This window comes from Annulohypoxylon maeteangense (assembly GCF_022496945.1).
Source record: "Annulohypoxylon maeteangense strain CBS 123835 unplaced genomic scaffold GGS22scaffold_27, whole genome shotgun sequence".
NCBI lineage: Eukaryota > Fungi > Ascomycota > Sordariomycetes > Xylariales > Hypoxylaceae > Annulohypoxylon > Annulohypoxylon maeteangense.
The window spans coordinates 174,638-190,499 of NW_025953274.1; the positions used below are offsets into that span (position 1 = coordinate 174,638).

The following is a 15,862-nucleotide window of genomic DNA, read 5'->3' on the forward strand; positions in this document are numbered from 1 at the left end:
AAATATGATAGATGAGCATAGTGTACTATGTAGGTACCGTACTTCCGATAGTACCTATGTAGTAGTGTGCTCCAACAAGCACAGATCATATTAGCGCCATGCGTACGTGCGATGTGCGATGTGCGATGTGCGATGGACGATATCGCTAAACCTGATCGAATTACTATTAGCATAGTAAGTAATACTATTGTATTTTGTACTATTGTACAATACCAGCACGAAATCGAGCTACGGGTGTTGATCGGATATAACAGCATACTACCTAAACTCTCCAGCCAGTCAGCGCCTCCGTCTTGCGTGAAGCGGAAAGCGGGGTAGCACGTGTATACGGGGTTCTAGTATAGTCATAGTGTGGATTGGATATCATTTAGACTGTGTTATAGCTGTGTAGCAATTATGCGCTAGCCCTTTCTTTTCTTCCTTCTTTTTCCTCGCTTTCTCGCATGAGTCCCTAGTCACCGGGACCAAGAGTAGGCCAACTACAAATGATATTTCCACCATTATCACTACTACCACCACCAATACCACCACTAATAATTGATATTTCGTGGCCCACGTAACCATCCCAGGTGTTCCTCGGTTTCAATGCAGAAAGGAGCTTGACCAATTCTAGACATCGCATGTGGTTGGGGTTTCTTGCAGGATGTGCGCTTACCACTACCACTATCACTATCACTAACACTACCACTACCACTACCACTGCCACTACTCCTACTCCTACTCCTACCGCGTCTACGTCCACGTCCACGTCCACATCCCCTGGTCCTCGACCTTATCTTCTCGCATTGCTAGACTACCTAAAGATAGACGGTCCAACAAGTTTCTGTTGTAAACTTCTCACGCGAGAGAGGAAAGGCCACAGGCGCAGGGCTATATATCAATCACAATCCCATCCATCCCCATTCCCATCCCCATCCCCAATCCCATCCATAAAATCGCCCTCCTACCATACAACCCATACTTCTCGCAACCGACTCCTCGGGACTGCAACTGTACCATCTCGTCCCATCCTTCAGTTTCGCACCTCCTCTTCCTGCATTGGTCAGCGAGCAGTGTAACAATCCTTCCCAAGAAAAAAGAAGAATAAGAAGAAAAGAGAAGAAAAACTACCTCTCAAGCCGAGAGTCCTGCATGTCGAATATGCGCCACAGTCGCCGCTGGAACGAGGGATATTGTGCTCGTGCAAGTTCCCACACTTAGGCCATTCATTGTCTCTCTAGGCAGGAGTCTCCGGCGTATAATGCCACGCCCGAAAAGACCCGGCGCACCTGAACCGAAACGGCGAAGTCGAAATGGATGCTGGTATGTTTCACTTCCCCGTTTGACCTTCTCTTCTCATATCCGTCTCATCGCTTGTTGCGTTGTGTTATGCTATGCTATCTACCTGCGTTGGTTGATCTATTACGCTAACTTAATTACAAGGCCGTGTAAAAACCGCAAAATCAAATGCGGCGAGGAACGGCCAAATTGCTTAAAGTATGCCCCCTATAATTATGATTATTTATTATTATTATTTATTACTTTTCATCAGTATTGATGTTTTTTTTTTTTTTTTTTTTTTTTTTTTCAAACTTCGTCTTTACATTCGCAATTTCGCGAAGCTTATCCGTGACCTGCTAACGGTTGCTGCTTAAAAGTTGTCAGAGGACGGGCGAAACATGTGACTATAGCATCCGTTTGAACTGGGAAGGTCGAAGGGGAAAACGACCTGAACCCGGTGTCATAGACTTTGGCCGAGAAGTTCTATCGCCGCCATTGCCCGCCAGAGGGTTCAAGCTAGTCCACCAGTATCCTCTATCTGACGCCCCAGGAACGCGGAGACTTGAACCCCTGACCGGTCCGGCAACTCAGCCAAAGGCTAGAGTACTTCCCCAACCCGTAATCCCTTTAGAGAATTCACCATCTACGAGTGTTGACGATACAGACTCTTCCTCTATGCCTAATAGTAAGCGCATGAAGCTGACGTCGGATTATCAGTCGCCTGATCCCCAATCGGCGCGACTAATTGAGCATAGGCATAATTCCGCGGCGAGTTCAACTTTAGATTCTAGCGTGGCCTCTTTCAGGTTTGCACTTGGCTCTGGCTTGTCGGCTGGCTCTCCACTAACTCCTACTACGTCGTCTACATATAGCGATGATGATCAAAGACACGCAAGTCGGAGACTTTCCGTAAACTCACTTTTATCGGCGCCCCCTGGCCCTCAGGCCTTGCAAGATGAAAACGCTGGCCGCCCAAGGACTGGCCTTCCACCGATAGACACCCGGGCGCGCGGCTCGACAGGAACTACCTATCATGGAATTGACAGAGGTTTTCCGGACCATGATCTGGGCAGGAATGACGATATGATTGCAATTAGTGGGTCGTCACCGTTACTACAGCGCGAGTTTACGGACGCTCCTTTTAGCGAACAAGGGGACGATCCGGTTTGGACCGAATTTGGATTCGGGGTAGAGACTAACGAGTTTAACGACGAAGAGGGTGGATACTATTCAAAGCCGGTATCAATACATATACCTCGAAATCTCGAGCCCCTTCCATCAAAGTAAGCGGGACTCACCAGGAAAGAGGATATGTCGACTATACAACAAGTGCTGACATCCCAACAGGCTCATAGATAATCCTATGAACCTTCTTGTAAGTAGTCTCAACCTCAATTTCCTTTTCAGGTCACATCTAACATCTAATAGTATTTCGTAAGTCGTTCCATCAAACTCGAGGCTGTGAATATTACTTACTTCTCTCCAATTAGCACCATTTCTTGAACCATACAGCTCGAGGTAAGTTGGCTTCCTAATGGCTGCTTGATCCTGCACTAACCCTTTGTGAAGTCCTCGTCCCTTACGATGATCCACATGCCAACCCTTTTCGAATAATTCTCCCACAGATGGCTGTCAAGGACGATAACCTCTTAGCGCTTCTGCTAGCATATTCAGGTAAGAAGGACAATAGCGCCAGTGCCAGAATCATGACCTAAACCAATTTCACAGCTTCTCACAGAGCACGAGTCTTGAATCATCCCGAACCTACAATTCGAATCGCCTACTGGGTGGACGACGTATTCCCTGCCCTTCGGCAGGCCCTAGATGACCCAAATAGGAATTTCTCCAATGCGAACTTGGCAACAGCTATTATGCTAGCTTCCCTTGAGATAATCTCACCTAAAGTATTCGGATATGACATCTCGTGGCAAAGGCATCTGGGCCTCGCGAGAGAACTTATAACCGCTCGCCCTGGCGGTCTCCGCGGATTACAATCTAACTTCCGCCATGATCCGGTCTGCTCCTTCCTATGGAGCTGGGCTGCATATCTTGATGTCATCGGAAGTCTTAGTGGAGGCCCCAAAGGTTCCTCATCGGCCTGGATATTCGACTATGAATTGGATGACATCGATGACGGTTACGATGAGATAGACTGTATAATGGGATTCACTACACGGTGCATCTATCTTCTTGCCAAGATTGCTGATCTTGCCCGTAAGTGCGATATCGAGCGCATTGGAGATGATCTTAATATACGGCACAACTGGGAGCCGAGCGAAGAAGTATTCAAGCAGGCCTCAAAGATTGAGGAAGCTGTTACCGAGAGCATGGTCCAATCCCCGGTACCTTGTAAGCATATACATAAGAAAGGCGACGTGGAGAAATGGGACAGGCAGGAGATGGAGGCAACAAATGAGGCGTTTCATTGGGCTGGGCTAGTCCATCTTTACCGTAGGATCATGGGGAAGCCGTCTGAGGACAGGACTGTGCAGAAGGCGGTACAAAAGATCATTGGATGTTTTGGCCGCATTCGATTGGGTGGAACAGCAGAGTCGTGTCTTCTATTCCCAATGTTCACTGCAGGATGTGACGCTAGGGACAAAGGGCAGAGAGACCTGATTCTTCAAAGGTTCGTAACGGCCGAGAATCACGGAATGACACAGGCAAGTTAGACGAGCACACCTTCTAGGTCATTAATTCTAACAGGGTCCAGATACATAATGCACGCCGGCTAATGCAAAAGGTATGGGAGACCAAAAAACCTTGGGAAACTTTGGTTAGCACGGAATTTATTGGGTAGTAGATTCGGTAACTGGGATAAAGGGAAGGGATAGGAACCATATAATATTTTCTATGTGGCTTAGGGACTTGCGGATTGATACCAACGATACGGATCATTGTAACCATGACTGTGGTTTATACGTTATTGGGGTTATGTACCGGGATGGACGAGTATATGACGTTTTCAAGTCATTATTGAATTGTCATAGCACGAAATACATAAACGTCTAAGCTTATGTAACATAATACATGTCTACGGTATATGCTATGACGATAGTACTATACGAGGTAGGTAAGTAGGTACATGTAAGTACGTGGAGTGGAATTGATTAGGTACCTTCAATGTTGTTACATATAGAACAGCCATATGTAGGTACGAAGTACTCTGTACCGTCCCGCTATTTAATACTCTTGGCATTTGGATCCCGGGTACAACATTGTACTGTGTACGGTTAGGTAGGTATTATGCATACATGGTTTTCGATTAATACCCCACTACCATCGCAATACCCACGACTTCAAAGAAGTTAAACCTTTGACGCGTTACAATTTAATATCTGCACCCGTAATGCTCAATCTATTCGATCCGAACTAATCGATCGCATCGATCGCAATTATTAGTTCTCCTCGATTATATAAATCGGAAAACGAGATAAAATCAACCATGGATATTGACGATATCTTGCGAGAAGTCGATCCTACATTCGACTCAATTCCAGAAGAAACGCGCGATCTCCAGGCGCTAACACGTGCTTGGATGGCAGAAAGATCCTCACCCGAACTACTCGAGTATGCGACACCATGCGTATTTCTCTACATCTATGCTTGACGCCTCAACACTAATAAATACCTGTGTCCTCCAGCTGGCCAACCGACAGTCTCTTCGAGCGCATCAACGAGCGCATTAAGCAGCAGATTGAAAAGATCGAAGACATGACTGGTGATATGGACCCCAAGACTAATTTCGCATTAATCGTTATACAAACCGAGCTCGAACGTTACAAATACCTGGTACGGGGCTACCTAAGGGCCCGCATAGCTAAGGTAAGAGGACCACACGCCATTCTACCTATCCGTTACTGGTGTTAAAAGGAATTCATTTTAGATCGATAAGCACACCCTGCATTATCTCTCTAGCCCTGTGCTCCAGACCCGTCTCTCGCCGCCAGAATTGGCATATGCGACACGTCATCAAGCCCTGCTCCATAACCATTACCTATCTTCTTTCCTGTCATCTTTCCCTGTACCTCTTCAGAACCTTAACGACACTGCCGGAAACATTAGCATGGTCGACACCCCGGATCTTGATACTGCTGTATTCATTCGCCTACTTAGGGATACGCTTGTCGAGGGTCGCGGAACGGACGCCGATGGTGAAATGAATGGGAAGAACGGCGATGTTGTCATTCTGAGGTGGGCCGACGCGAAGAAGCTGGTTGAATCGGAGTCAGCAGAGATTATATGAAGCCAAAACACATCCATAACCGATTTACCTTGTACCGGTTTGCTCCGGTGTGTTCAGTCTTGTGGAAGACTAAGAGCCAGCCGCAGGCCTCCAGTACCATTTCTTCTTAATGCCCCATTCGAGCCTAGGAGACTTAACCATCCTATCGTCTTATGATATGATGAATTGGCGTGTATACCTCGACAATTATTCATCTCACGAAAGCAAATTCCACGACACGCGAGTGATACCCGATGCCTCAAGGGAGGGTCTTAATGGCCATACGGGACTATTATGAATAACGGGCAAACCCGGCGACGAGCAAATCTCTCTATAGTGTTTTCCGGGCCCGGGGACATGGCGAGCAAGAGCTAGACCCGTTATCCTTGGATATAGGATAAATGCACGAGGCAGTTACGATTATGCCACACCCATCGCGCAAGCATTTACCATGGAATCGATTGAGGATTTTTTTTTAGCGGAAATCCATTGAAAGTACGATCCTTTCTAGTGCTGAGGATATGTCAGATACCATTTCTTACCAGATGAAGGGTTCCTTATCAGGGCTTCTAAGAACGACAGTTGGTATAGTAGTTAGATGACTGCGTATACTACATAGGTAGGTACCTATGAATCCATGAGAGAAAATCGCCACGCTCATCATAACCTCGAATGCTATAATTACATACATACATACATACATACATATATGTATGTACCTAGTAGGTAGGTACTACTAGGTAGGTATGGAGACAATCAGATACCTACTAGTATTGAAATAGTGGGGTAATCTGAAAAGAGAGAGGCTTCAGTGTGGGTACCCAGGCAGCTAGGTAGGTAGGTATGTACCACTACATGTAGGTAAGGTCCACGGGTATGAGTGAAGTGTGATGCTACGCTAGGTACCTACATTTTGATCTTTCCCCGCCACAGAGAAATAGTCGCAACCATGATCTTTGTTCTTCCAATGTTCAACGTTCTTCATTCGACATTTTCTACCAAATACATACTTCACGTATACGTCGTCTTTCGTCGCTTTCCCATACATTCTGGAAGTGAAATGTACCAGTTAGTCGAGTTATGACTTGTACAAAATTCATGTGGTCATTGATCAACTATAGCCTTGCGGTTAAGGAGTCTTGATCCTTATCTTCTTACCTCTTCCGTTGATGGGACGATTGGGCACCTATCTACAAAATAAATACTTCTCGCATCTGCAGGCACTCATAAGTTTATCATAATGAGTGACCTTCAGAAAGCTTGGGCCAAGAATCGCTTGAGCGCTCTTCCTGCCGAGAGTTTCGATGAAAGGGAAGAAGAAGAGACCGGCCATGTCCCCGAGCTTCCGGAACATTTTGACGACGATTCGTCTTCGGCCTCGTCAGCTTCTTCTACGGGAACCGTTATCCCATCTCCGAGCCAAAATCTATTTGCTAGACCACAGGGGTAGTCCCTCTCAACCTAGATGCGCTCACTTCCACGGCAGCTGATTTTGGTATACAGCGCGCCGAGAGGACGGTCTTTACAGCAGATCCCCTGGACTACCTACTTCGAGAGGGAGTTATTCCTACATGACCAAAGTAGTCCTACAAATCCAACGATCCATGCTTACCTCACCTCTCCTGTCGGGAAAGGCCCTCTGTTCGTCATGCACCATGGTGCTGGCTCGTCGGGCTTATCCTTTGCCGTGGTCGGGCATGAGATTCGGAAACGCCTTCCGTCCGCTGGCATCTTATCGCTCGACGCAAGGGGTCACGGTTCGACCACCACTCCCGACAGCCAAACAGTCGATCTCAGTCTCGAGACCCTTGCTTCAGATTTCCTCTCTGTGATCTTACTGGCCCGGAAGGAGATGAAATGGCCAGAGCTGCCACCCATAATTTTAGTTGGGCATTCCCTTGGAGGTGCAGTAGTCACCGAGGTTGCGAAGACAGGAAAACTTGGTAATGCCGTCCTAGGATACGTCGTTCTTGATGTGGTTGAGGGTTCGGCCATTGATGCCCTGCAGAGCATGCACACCTATCTCTCGACGCGCCCAGCCGGCTTCCCTACCCTAGAATCAGGGATCGATTGGCATATACGAACTAGGACGATTCGCAACTCACTCTCTGCACGCACGAGCGTCCCTGCCTTGCTCATGCTCCAAAAAAGCCCTGGGGACTCGAGGCCGTGGAAATGGAGGACGGACCTTGGTGCCACGCAGCCCTTCTGGGAGAACTGGTTTGTGGGGCTGAGTAAAAAATTCCTCGGGGCAAAGGGCGGGAAGCTATTACTTCTTGCCGGGACAGACAGATTAGACACGGAATTAACAATCGGTCAAATGCAAGGTTCGTTTCATTTACACTACGTTGAATTTGATCAGTTCTAGAGGATTGATTTGTCTATTATATAGGAAAATACTCCTTGCAGATATTCCCGGAAGCAGGACATTTCATACACGAAGATTTGCCGGAGAAGACGGCGATATCACTCGTGGATTTTCACAAGCGTAATGATAGAAGCGCTTTAGTACTACCCCCTAAGGTGTCCGATCTTCTCAAACAGGGCAAGAAGGTGTAGTAGTCCGTCGACCAAATATAAATGGGTTAGGGTAGTTCTCGCGAGTGTTCCATTGACTAAAGAATCATGTCCTCTGTAAGAGGATATATTATCGTGATCATTATTCTACCCTCGCACGGTGTGCTTTTCCGCTCTTAGCTATCGTGAATGTTCCAATGTCTCTTCATGTTTTTTTTTTTTTTTTTTTTTTTTTTCAAATATCCCCTCCTGCTCCATCTAATCGGCAAGTCCCCGCCATGCAAATGCAGATATGTTTTCGTTCGCCAACTCACCCCGAAATCTGAAATGGGATATCTACTCGCCCAACGCCATTGAATGCATTTTCCTGCAATCCCTTCTTAGGTAGGTACTGCTATAGTTTCCGCTAGTTGCGTTTCTCCTTGGGCGCGAGCCCCTCGTTCCGATAACCCCTTTTTAGTTTGTGGTTTCGACCGCGACTCCCCAGTGCTCCCCCCTGCGGCGAGTGCACTGTTGTTGACTTTCTTATCCTTCTTCCCTGCAGTATCAGGATCGATATCACGACTGATATCAACCTCGCGAGCTCGCTCTATTAAATGATCAAGGTCGAGTAGTTCGCACATTTGTGTGTAACTCTTGCAGCTGCTGAGAGAGCGATAAACATACTGCTTCCCCGGCACGAGCTGGCAAAGCAAAAATTTGGTGTTTCCGAATTTGTTTTCGACCTCCATGGCGTAGCGAATATACTGTTCTACCACTTCGTTCCACGGCAGGAAACCGCCGTCGGCCCTACTCTTGAAACAACTAGGGTTCCTCTCGGCCTGAGTTGCTATCATGGCACCATCGGCGCCGTATTCTTCCATTAGCTCAAGGCCTTGGTCTCTGTCCTCAACGTCGCCATTCATAATGCATGCAACGCCTGCTTCCCGACATATGTCTGCTACCATACGGAGTTGGCCTCGAATAGCTCGCTCTCTAGGCCGCATGGGGGTTGTTCGACAATGCACCGTTAGACCTGTTATGCCAGTAGCGACAAGCCTTCTCACCAATGCTTCTGTCTCTTGCGCGGTCTCAAGGATCCTGATCTTTACGCTGATCCCGATTTCAAATTCGGGGGTTATGTTCTGGACTAGTGCTTCTAGAATGGAACATAGCTTATCGGGAGTCCGAAGTAAAGCGGCCCCCATACCATCGTGCGTGCTGAAGGGCTTGGGGCATCCGGCGTTCACGTCGATTCCTGCAACGTCGGCGGCGACTAGTCTAGCTGCCTGTACCGCATAGTCGGGATTAGATGTGCCGATCTGAAAGATGAGCTTTCGTCCTTCTTTTTCGGGGTGCATTCTATATATGACACTATCTTTTACGTCTGTTGGTGGGGTCCTGGTACCTAGCGATGGTTTCCTTGTCCATTCAATCGTCCTGGTTTCTGGGTTGAATCGTCTCGTCGTTCCGATCATAGATCTATCTACAGTTTCGGGTCCTACGTAGCGATAAGTGACCTATTCTGAATACCGAGAAGATGATGTAGAAGTGGGAGGAGACGCACCCCATACTAAGTCAGCGCCATAATGAAGAGCCAGCAGTCGCGATGGTAGCTCTCCAGAACGAACCATGGGCGCGAGGACAATTTTGCCTCTGTAATCAACGCCATTGCGAGGGATTGGTACCCTCTTCAGCTCAGGCGCCATGATAAGTTTCATTAGGTAACGGGACCATGACATACCAAAAAGTCGGGAGGAGAGTGATTAGGAATTGCTATAAATTAGCTGAAAGTAATGAATATACCTACCTGGCTATGTCCGGGACATAATACATAGGTAGGGTGCAGCAAAAAATTTGGTAATCTAATCTTATCTAATCCATATCTAATCAAGCAGCTACTGTACATATGTACTACATACCTAGGTACATATGTAGGTGTATAGGCAAAAACAAGCATTTCCATCATCCGTCCGAAGGACATTATATTATAGGGTTTCCATATTGGACGACCCTACCCCTTCTCATCTACTCCACTATTTGAAGTTTCCCGACAGCTCGAGGAGCTAACATCGTATGTACCTAGATATGCATATGAAAGCTAATAAAGATAAGTCTGGTGCCGCTCGATGCATTTCACGTAAGCTAGGTAACTTGGGTCATTTCGCCACAGATGAAACAATGTAATTCTATAATTCCTACAACAACTTGGAATATAAACGAATAAGTACATATTAACCATCCCTGTAAACGTTACTTAAGCTGCCAGGTACCCTTAAATGAAAAGGTTACTCATTATAAATGCGTATAATTATTTAGCTAAAGTTATTATATTTATTATGGCACTTGGGTTTTGCTATCTACCTATACGAATATTACTTGATGCTAAGAATAGATTGATTTTGAACTCCCGGGATTGTCGAAGGGTTTCGTTCCGACCCGAAACTTTGTTATTCAATGAAATCTGACATGTACCTAAAACCAAAGCAGGAAATATTCCAATGCCTACTTCTGTACATACATAAGTAATACCTAGCCACCCTTCTTATGTAATAAAGAGATAAACTACATGTAGTAACCTTAAAGCATGTGTTTTTATCATTGTCGTTCATAAATTAAGTACCTAATCAAGTATGTTGTCACGTTTTCGATATCTAGTAAAAACGTTGAATTGTTTTATGATAGCTGTAAAAATCTACTAGTGCTAGCTACATTAAAATTCGCCTGGCACTCCGTATATTAGGTACAATACCTAATAGGTAGGTAGGTAATAAATGAAACGACTCGGGAATATGAGATATTATTAGTCAAGCTTTATTGTGTCATTGTCGATCGTTGTATTTTTATGCGCTAAACAAGGCTTGCTTATTGATTATTGCCTTTTATTGCGTTGTTGTTGCTTCTTATCCAGAGTACGTAGTCTCGTCCTTTTAAGGTCTCACGTCAGCTTGCGGGCTAGTAATTCTAGGAATGAATCCGTCCCTGCAGCTTGTTGCCGGGCGTACGTCATCGAGCGTTTATGTACTATATACTCAAGCAACGCAAAATCCTGAGTCTATTAAAGGTATTCGTGTTTATGAGCCACATGTTATGTTCGAACTCCTGACTCTTTGCAGCGAAGATTTAACTACGTTTTTTAACCCGTGATGGGACTCGGAAGAAGCCCGAGGAAATATTGGATGCTGCGGCTGAATGTATGGTTCTGCGGATGCTTGACAACGCACATACGGCGTACACAATTTTGATGTTACTGTATGTACCTAGGTACCTAGTAGGCTGAGCCAGCCTGGACCGGTATTGATTTCCTGCGGTACATGGACATATCTAGGTAGCACTTTTATCCAGCTAACGCGTACCTTAACAAGTATTTTTATAAATATTTTCAAACGAATATAAAATATCTGTTTATGTGGATTGTATATTCAATAACGTCTTTTTTTTTTTTTTTTTTTTTTTTTTTTTTTCCCGAAAGGATATATAAAAAGCCCTTGTACTTAATCGTGTACTTATGTATTCGTAAGTACCCGGTAGCGACTTTCAAAGTAGGTACATCTATCAAGTACATGAGTACGAAAACCCGCCCTGCCTTTCCTGCTTAGCTCCACAAACAGCCGACGTCACCCCCCTCCCCAAAACGTATTTCAATACTCAGACTTTTGGAAAATTACCTACATTCAGAAGTTATAATAATATAATAATCGCACATTTCAAAGGTGCAAGTGTTTTAGTAGATTATTACACTATTTCCCTCCTGAGAGTTCCATGTCGCCCTTCTTCTGCGTATTGTCTAAGAATTATTAGAATTAGCACAGAACTTTTCCCTTTCTTTCGAGTGAAACAACCAGCCATCCTCCTATCTTCCTACTCATAAGAAAATCGCTTACCCACCAGGGCGTTCCGCACTATCGAGTCCACGCATCCGGGACTCGTCACGCTCAGAGCCACCGCGCCCACCTCTCCTCAAGGATCACCGTTGCTTGACGGGAACTCTCGTTAATACTAGCTAGTGGAGCTGTACCAGTTTGTACCGAGATACCTAAAACTAAGACATCGGACTACACGTGCATCGTTTCCATCGGATACTTACCTACATAGGTACCTGGCAAACCCTGTCTGCAGAAAAAGAAAAAAAAGGGCTGTGCTTGCTTGTTCATTCCTAGACCAAAAACATGGCTTCTTCAAGTAAGTCGGCGAGCCAAGCCTCCATTTATACTTCCCTTCCCTCCCTTGAAACTGCCTGTCGCTCGAGAGAGAGCGGTGGAGAGTCGATGTCTCCCGGTGACAATATTTCTTTCAAAAACAAAATCGAAGCAAACAAACATCCATCAGACGTACCTCAGAGCCATAAAGGGACCGCTTCAATGTTTTCCGCAAGATCGCGGTTTGACCGCTTGTCATCCTTCTTTCCGTCACTGATCAGTACTCACCATGCAGGTAATCCCGCAGGTGGCCTTCACCGCAAGCCAATGTCCGACGAATCGCCCGTTCAAGACGGACCACCGAGTCTACCGAGTTTACCGCTAGTGCCATCCGACCAGAATGAAGGACTTGGAACCACGATTCCGAACGAACCTTCCGACAACTCCACTACCGCCCGCCCCATCACAGATCACAGTAGGAACCCATCCGAGGGCGATAGCACAAGTCCCTCCGTGGGTAAATTACGCAAAGGTGCTCCAGTACTAGACAAGATACCTCCGATCGAAAGCTTCGACGCTCCTCCAAGGGTGTCTACCTTTCACTTCACAGAAACTCAATCGTCTCCAAAACTTAAGAAGGAGCAGAGACAGCGAAGTAGCTCCGTCACTAGTAGTAGTCATAAACCATCAAATTCTCAAACGGGCCTAGCGCCTCGGCAAGCCTCGCCAACGTCTGAGTCAAGAACTCGAAGTGTATCTGCGCAACCGCCTGCCACGCGATCGACTCCGCCGTCTGGAAATCTAGCCGTTTCCACTGCAGCTACTGCAACCACTGCGGCCGTGTCTCGTCCAGGGTCGAGCAATGGAAGCCAAAGCCCAACCAGAGATGCCGAACGACGCGGGCGATTGAGGAGAAGTTGGCTTCCGGGAGGAAGGTCAAGATCCCACTCGCAGGGTCATATACATGTGCATAGTTCGGCGGCATGGATTCTCGGGCAGAACGCAGATTACAACACGTCATTTCTTTCTAACGGTGAAAAGGTACCGGAGTTATGGAACGAAGGCGGAAACATATTGATCTACCTGGATCCTAAAGGTGTTGGCGCGGGACCATCGTTCAAGGTGCCTTCGTTTGTTGTGGATTATTCACTGGTTTTTGCCGAGCTTATTGAGGCCGAGATGGCATCTCCGACCAGCTCAGGGAGGAGTCGCGCCCGCAGTTTCCTTGGCCGCGATAGTCTTTCCATCGAAGATGCAACCAGAAGGGTTCAGTCGCCCCCCTTACCCGAGTCCGAGTGGAACGGGGAGTCACGTCTTTATCTCCCCGTATCTATGTCCACTCCCGAACATAGATCACAAGCTGACATGGAGCGATTGGTATCGATTCGGAACATGTTTGCATTTTTAACTGGCCAACCATTGGTATGTACCAAGGAACAGCCAACCCTATTCAGCGTATTTCTGCACATCTCCGCCTTATTGAAAGAATTCGAGTTTACGAACGCCGACGGCTCAACTTTTGGCGATGCCGTCGAGATGAGCTTCGGCTTCTTCATGGACCAGATGGCTCTTGCGGATGTGAGACATAGTAGAGAGAAGACGTTAGAGTCTCTCATTCTAGGTGAGCGGATGCGATCGATGAGCCTGTACAATGAAGCGTTTGCCCATGCCGTGGGTAAATACTCGGCAATTCGAGACCTAAACTCTCCTTTGTGGAACCAGGTGTCTCGCACTACGCGTGAGCGATTAGAACGCGCATATTTCGAACTCGTAACTCGCCAGAACGGTGTTAATAATAGGTTGGAGTCGTTTGAATTCCCGGCCCTGTTTTCCGGAGTCGCCAACTCGACGTCCAATCAAGATTATAAGGACGTCAAATTCCACACCTGGAAGAGGTCTTTCGGCAGGATGAGACAGTTTGTTCTCAGCTATTACAAGTCGAATTTCGGGAGCTGGCCTCCGAAGGCCCGCAGCAAGAAGAACCCGTTCACAGAGAGTGGTCTGAACCGACAGGTCCTTAAGATACTCTACTCGGATTTCTGTGCCCTGTACGACCTCCTCGTTGACCGTGAGTCGATAACAACACGGGTGATTGACCAGAGTGCGGAGGAGACAACCGGCGACCACAAGAATCCTCACCTCTCGGCTTTGCGCAAAGTTCTCGGGGAGTTCGACCAATCTTCGCCTCCCGTACTCCCTCCGATTCCGTTTGATCTTCCCAAGCTACCCGATATGACCAGCGTTCAAGAGAACTATTACGAGCTTCCTCCCCGGGACCGAATGCGACTAGACAAGAATCTGCAGGAATATCAGATGCTCCTGATTCTAAACAAAGCCTACGATTTCGAAACATTCAAACTCCAGATCCCGTTTCTTACTGAGTTTAAGGAATTCGAATATAAAGAGGCTAAAGGGAGGACAGCTGCGGAGATGGCAGATCAGCGTATGGGCTACTGGTTATTTCTCTATGTCATTATCCAGTCGCTCCCTATGTTAGTGGTGGATGCTCCTGGCCTGCAGTTCACAGAAGGCGTGGAGTACTTCCTGTGCCAGCCACCGAGAGGCCAGCCACCTTGGATAGAGGACGCGCCTTCGGTGCAGAAGAGATGGTACGAAGTGGCCGGCGGAGGTGGCCTAGTGGAGCTTTCGACCGACGCCGTGGAATTCAGCATCGAGGGTATCTACCACCGAAGCCACTGCTGGTTGGCGGCCAAGCGCTGGGAGCTTGGAAGCGACCCCGCTCCCCCACCGCCGCAAGAGAGCCTGTCGCCGCTTCAAGCGCCACAGTCTGTGTTTACGGATATGGACCCTGGCGTTTCGACGAGCCCGGCCCCTATCAACCGAAGCGAGTCTCCCCAGACGGGCCCTCCAGGAGTAGCGCTGAGGCAAAGAACGGCATCTCCGGGCACTAGGCAGTCTTACCGAAGCAGCATAGCTTTCGGGCTCGAGCCAGTTCCTCTACCTTCAGACAGCATGTCGGGGTCGCGGATTGTCAGTGCCAGAGGCGTGTCCCCGGTCCAACGACCAATTAGTGCCGTGATGAATCGTAGTAGATCTTCAGGTAACTTAGCTGGTCTCCCAGATTCTCCCGTTCACGCGCATGCGGAGTCGAGGAACAGTTCACGACAAGATTCTGTCGGCGGGAGTACATTTGACGATATCTTAAAAGACATGGATCAGAAACCGAAGAAGAAGAGAGGGTTTTTCTAACAATTGCATTCACGATTTACGATCTTGTCATTTTTTCCCGAACATCTTCCGTCATGTTTTCCCTTGGAACTTTTGGTTTTGAATGGCTTGAGGTTTGCATGGTCTATGAATTACAGTGGGCATATAAAGGGACGTCGGGAAAATCATACACAGCAGCACTTGCATAAACCGGATTCTTGGCTGATTCAAAATATATACCGTAATTCTTCGTCGACTTGACGATATTTATTTGTAGCCAACAAGGATAACATCATAAATTTGATCATTCCCCAGAAAGGGGTTGTACTAGGTACTCTCTACCCACATAAGCGAAGTCATATGAAGGAATGTCACCTGGTGACGTATGACTTTAGTCTTCCGTTCAGACGTTGATTTGGTGTTACTTATATTCAGGTACCAGTGCCTACGTACACTAGGTAATAGACTAGGTACCGCTACAGGGGTGGAACGTGTCCAAGACGGGAAGTTTATATCTAGATTCCCACCTAATTAATAGGTATCTGCCTACTACATAAAATATGGATATGTAGGT

General features: G+C 47.0%; 6 protein-coding genes across 6 annotated transcripts; 5 read left to right on the top strand and 1 right to left on the bottom strand.

Moving 5' to 3' along the window:
• The first annotated feature begins 407 nt into the window (after positions 1-407).
• GGS22DRAFT_85498 (uncharacterized protein) lies at positions 408-1,149 on the top strand. Its single transcript, XM_047968279.1, has one exon. The coding sequence runs from the start codon at positions 621-623 to the stop codon at positions 1,056-1,058; it is 438 nt and encodes a 145-aa protein (XP_047814233.1). The 5' UTR covers positions 408-620; the 3' UTR covers positions 1,059-1,149.
• GGS22DRAFT_85511 (uncharacterized protein) lies at positions 1,150-4,373 on the top strand. The gene is made up of 9 exons (XM_047968280.1): positions 1,150-1,302; positions 1,423-1,476; positions 1,638-2,543; positions 2,608-2,635; positions 2,689-2,694; positions 2,751-2,778; positions 2,830-2,934; positions 2,989-3,923; positions 3,974-4,373. The coding sequence occupies exons 1-9, from the start codon at positions 1,241-1,243 to the stop codon at positions 4,058-4,060; spliced, it is 2,211 nt and encodes a 736-aa protein (XP_047814234.1). The 5' UTR covers positions 1,150-1,240; the 3' UTR covers positions 4,061-4,373.
• Positions 4,374-4,574: 201 nt separating this feature from the next.
• GGS22DRAFT_85547 (GINS complex, Sld5 component) lies at positions 4,575-5,765 on the top strand. The gene is made up of 3 exons (XM_047968281.1): positions 4,575-4,830; positions 4,905-5,085; positions 5,147-5,765. The coding sequence occupies exons 1-3, from the start codon at positions 4,706-4,708 to the stop codon at positions 5,504-5,506; spliced, it is 666 nt and encodes a 221-aa protein (XP_047814235.1). The 5' UTR covers positions 4,575-4,705; the 3' UTR covers positions 5,507-5,765.
• A 429-nt stretch (positions 5,766-6,194) lies between these two features.
• GGS22DRAFT_175194 (protein phosphatase methylesterase) lies at positions 6,195-8,160 on the top strand. Its single transcript, XM_047963214.1, has 3 exons — positions 6,195-6,931; positions 6,989-7,812; positions 7,878-8,160. The coding sequence occupies exons 1-3, from the start codon at positions 6,726-6,728 to the stop codon at positions 8,042-8,044; spliced, it is 1,197 nt and encodes a 398-aa protein (XP_047814236.1). The 5' UTR covers positions 6,195-6,725; the 3' UTR covers positions 8,045-8,160.
• A 68-nt stretch (positions 8,161-8,228) lies between these two features.
• On the bottom strand, positions 8,229-9,895 carry GGS22DRAFT_175197 (dihydrouridine synthase). The gene is made up of 2 exons (XM_047963215.1): positions 9,549-9,895; positions 8,229-9,482 (listed from the first exon to the last, which is right to left on the bottom strand). The coding sequence occupies exons 1-2, from the start codon at positions 9,721-9,723 to the stop codon at positions 8,383-8,385; spliced, it is 1,275 nt and encodes a 424-aa protein (XP_047814237.1). The 5' UTR covers positions 9,724-9,895; the 3' UTR covers positions 8,229-8,382.
• Positions 9,896-11,639: 1,744 nt separating this feature from the next.
• GGS22DRAFT_175198 (uncharacterized protein) lies at positions 11,640-15,784 on the top strand. Its single transcript, XM_047963216.1, has one exon. The coding sequence runs from the start codon at positions 12,151-12,153 to the stop codon at positions 15,328-15,330; it is 3,180 nt and encodes a 1,059-aa protein (XP_047814238.1). The 5' UTR covers positions 11,640-12,150; the 3' UTR covers positions 15,331-15,784.
• The last annotated feature ends 78 nt before the right edge of the window (positions 15,785-15,862 follow it).

Coding starts and splice junctions, on each gene's coding strand:
- GGS22DRAFT_85498 (XM_047968279.1), top strand. CDS start 621: ATGTGGTTGGGGTTTCTTGCAGGATGTGCGCTTACCACTACCACTATC.
- GGS22DRAFT_85511 (XM_047968280.1), top strand. CDS start 1,241: ATGCCACGCCCGAAAAGACCCGGCGCACCTGAACCGAAACGGCGAAGT. Junction 1,303..1,422: donor CGAAGTCGAAATGGATGCTG/GTATGTTTCACT, acceptor CTTAATTACAAG/GCCGTGTAAAAACCGCAAAA. Junction 2,544..2,607: donor CTCGAGCCCCTTCCATCAAA/GTAAGCGGGACT, acceptor ACATCCCAACAG/GCTCATAGATAATCCTATGA.
- GGS22DRAFT_85547 (XM_047968281.1), top strand. CDS start 4,706: ATGGATATTGACGATATCTTGCGAGAAGTCGATCCTACATTCGACTCA. Junction 4,831..4,904: donor TCCTCACCCGAACTACTCGA/GTATGCGACACC, acceptor TGTGTCCTCCAG/CTGGCCAACCGACAGTCTCT. Junction 5,086..5,146: donor TAAGGGCCCGCATAGCTAAG/GTAAGAGGACCA, acceptor AATTCATTTTAG/ATCGATAAGCACACCCTGCA.
- GGS22DRAFT_175197 (XM_047963215.1), bottom strand. CDS start 9,723: ATGTCATGGTCCCGTTACCTAATGAAACTTATCATGGCGCCTGAGCTG. Junction 9,483..9,548: donor TGGCGCTGACTTAGTATGGG/GTGCGTCTCCTC, acceptor ATCGCTACGTAG/GACCCGAAACTGTAGATAGA.
- GGS22DRAFT_175198 (XM_047963216.1), top strand. CDS start 12,151: ATGGCTTCTTCAAGTAAGTCGGCGAGCCAAGCCTCCATTTATACTTCC.
- GGS22DRAFT_175194 (XM_047963214.1), top strand. CDS start 6,726: ATGAGTGACCTTCAGAAAGCTTGGGCCAAGAATCGCTTGAGCGCTCTT. Junction 6,932..6,988: donor CTATTTGCTAGACCACAGGG/GTAGTCCCTCTC, acceptor TTTGGTATACAG/CGCGCCGAGAGGACGGTCTT. Junction 7,813..7,877: donor AACAATCGGTCAAATGCAAG/GTTCGTTTCATT, acceptor TCTATTATATAG/GAAAATACTCCTTGCAGATA.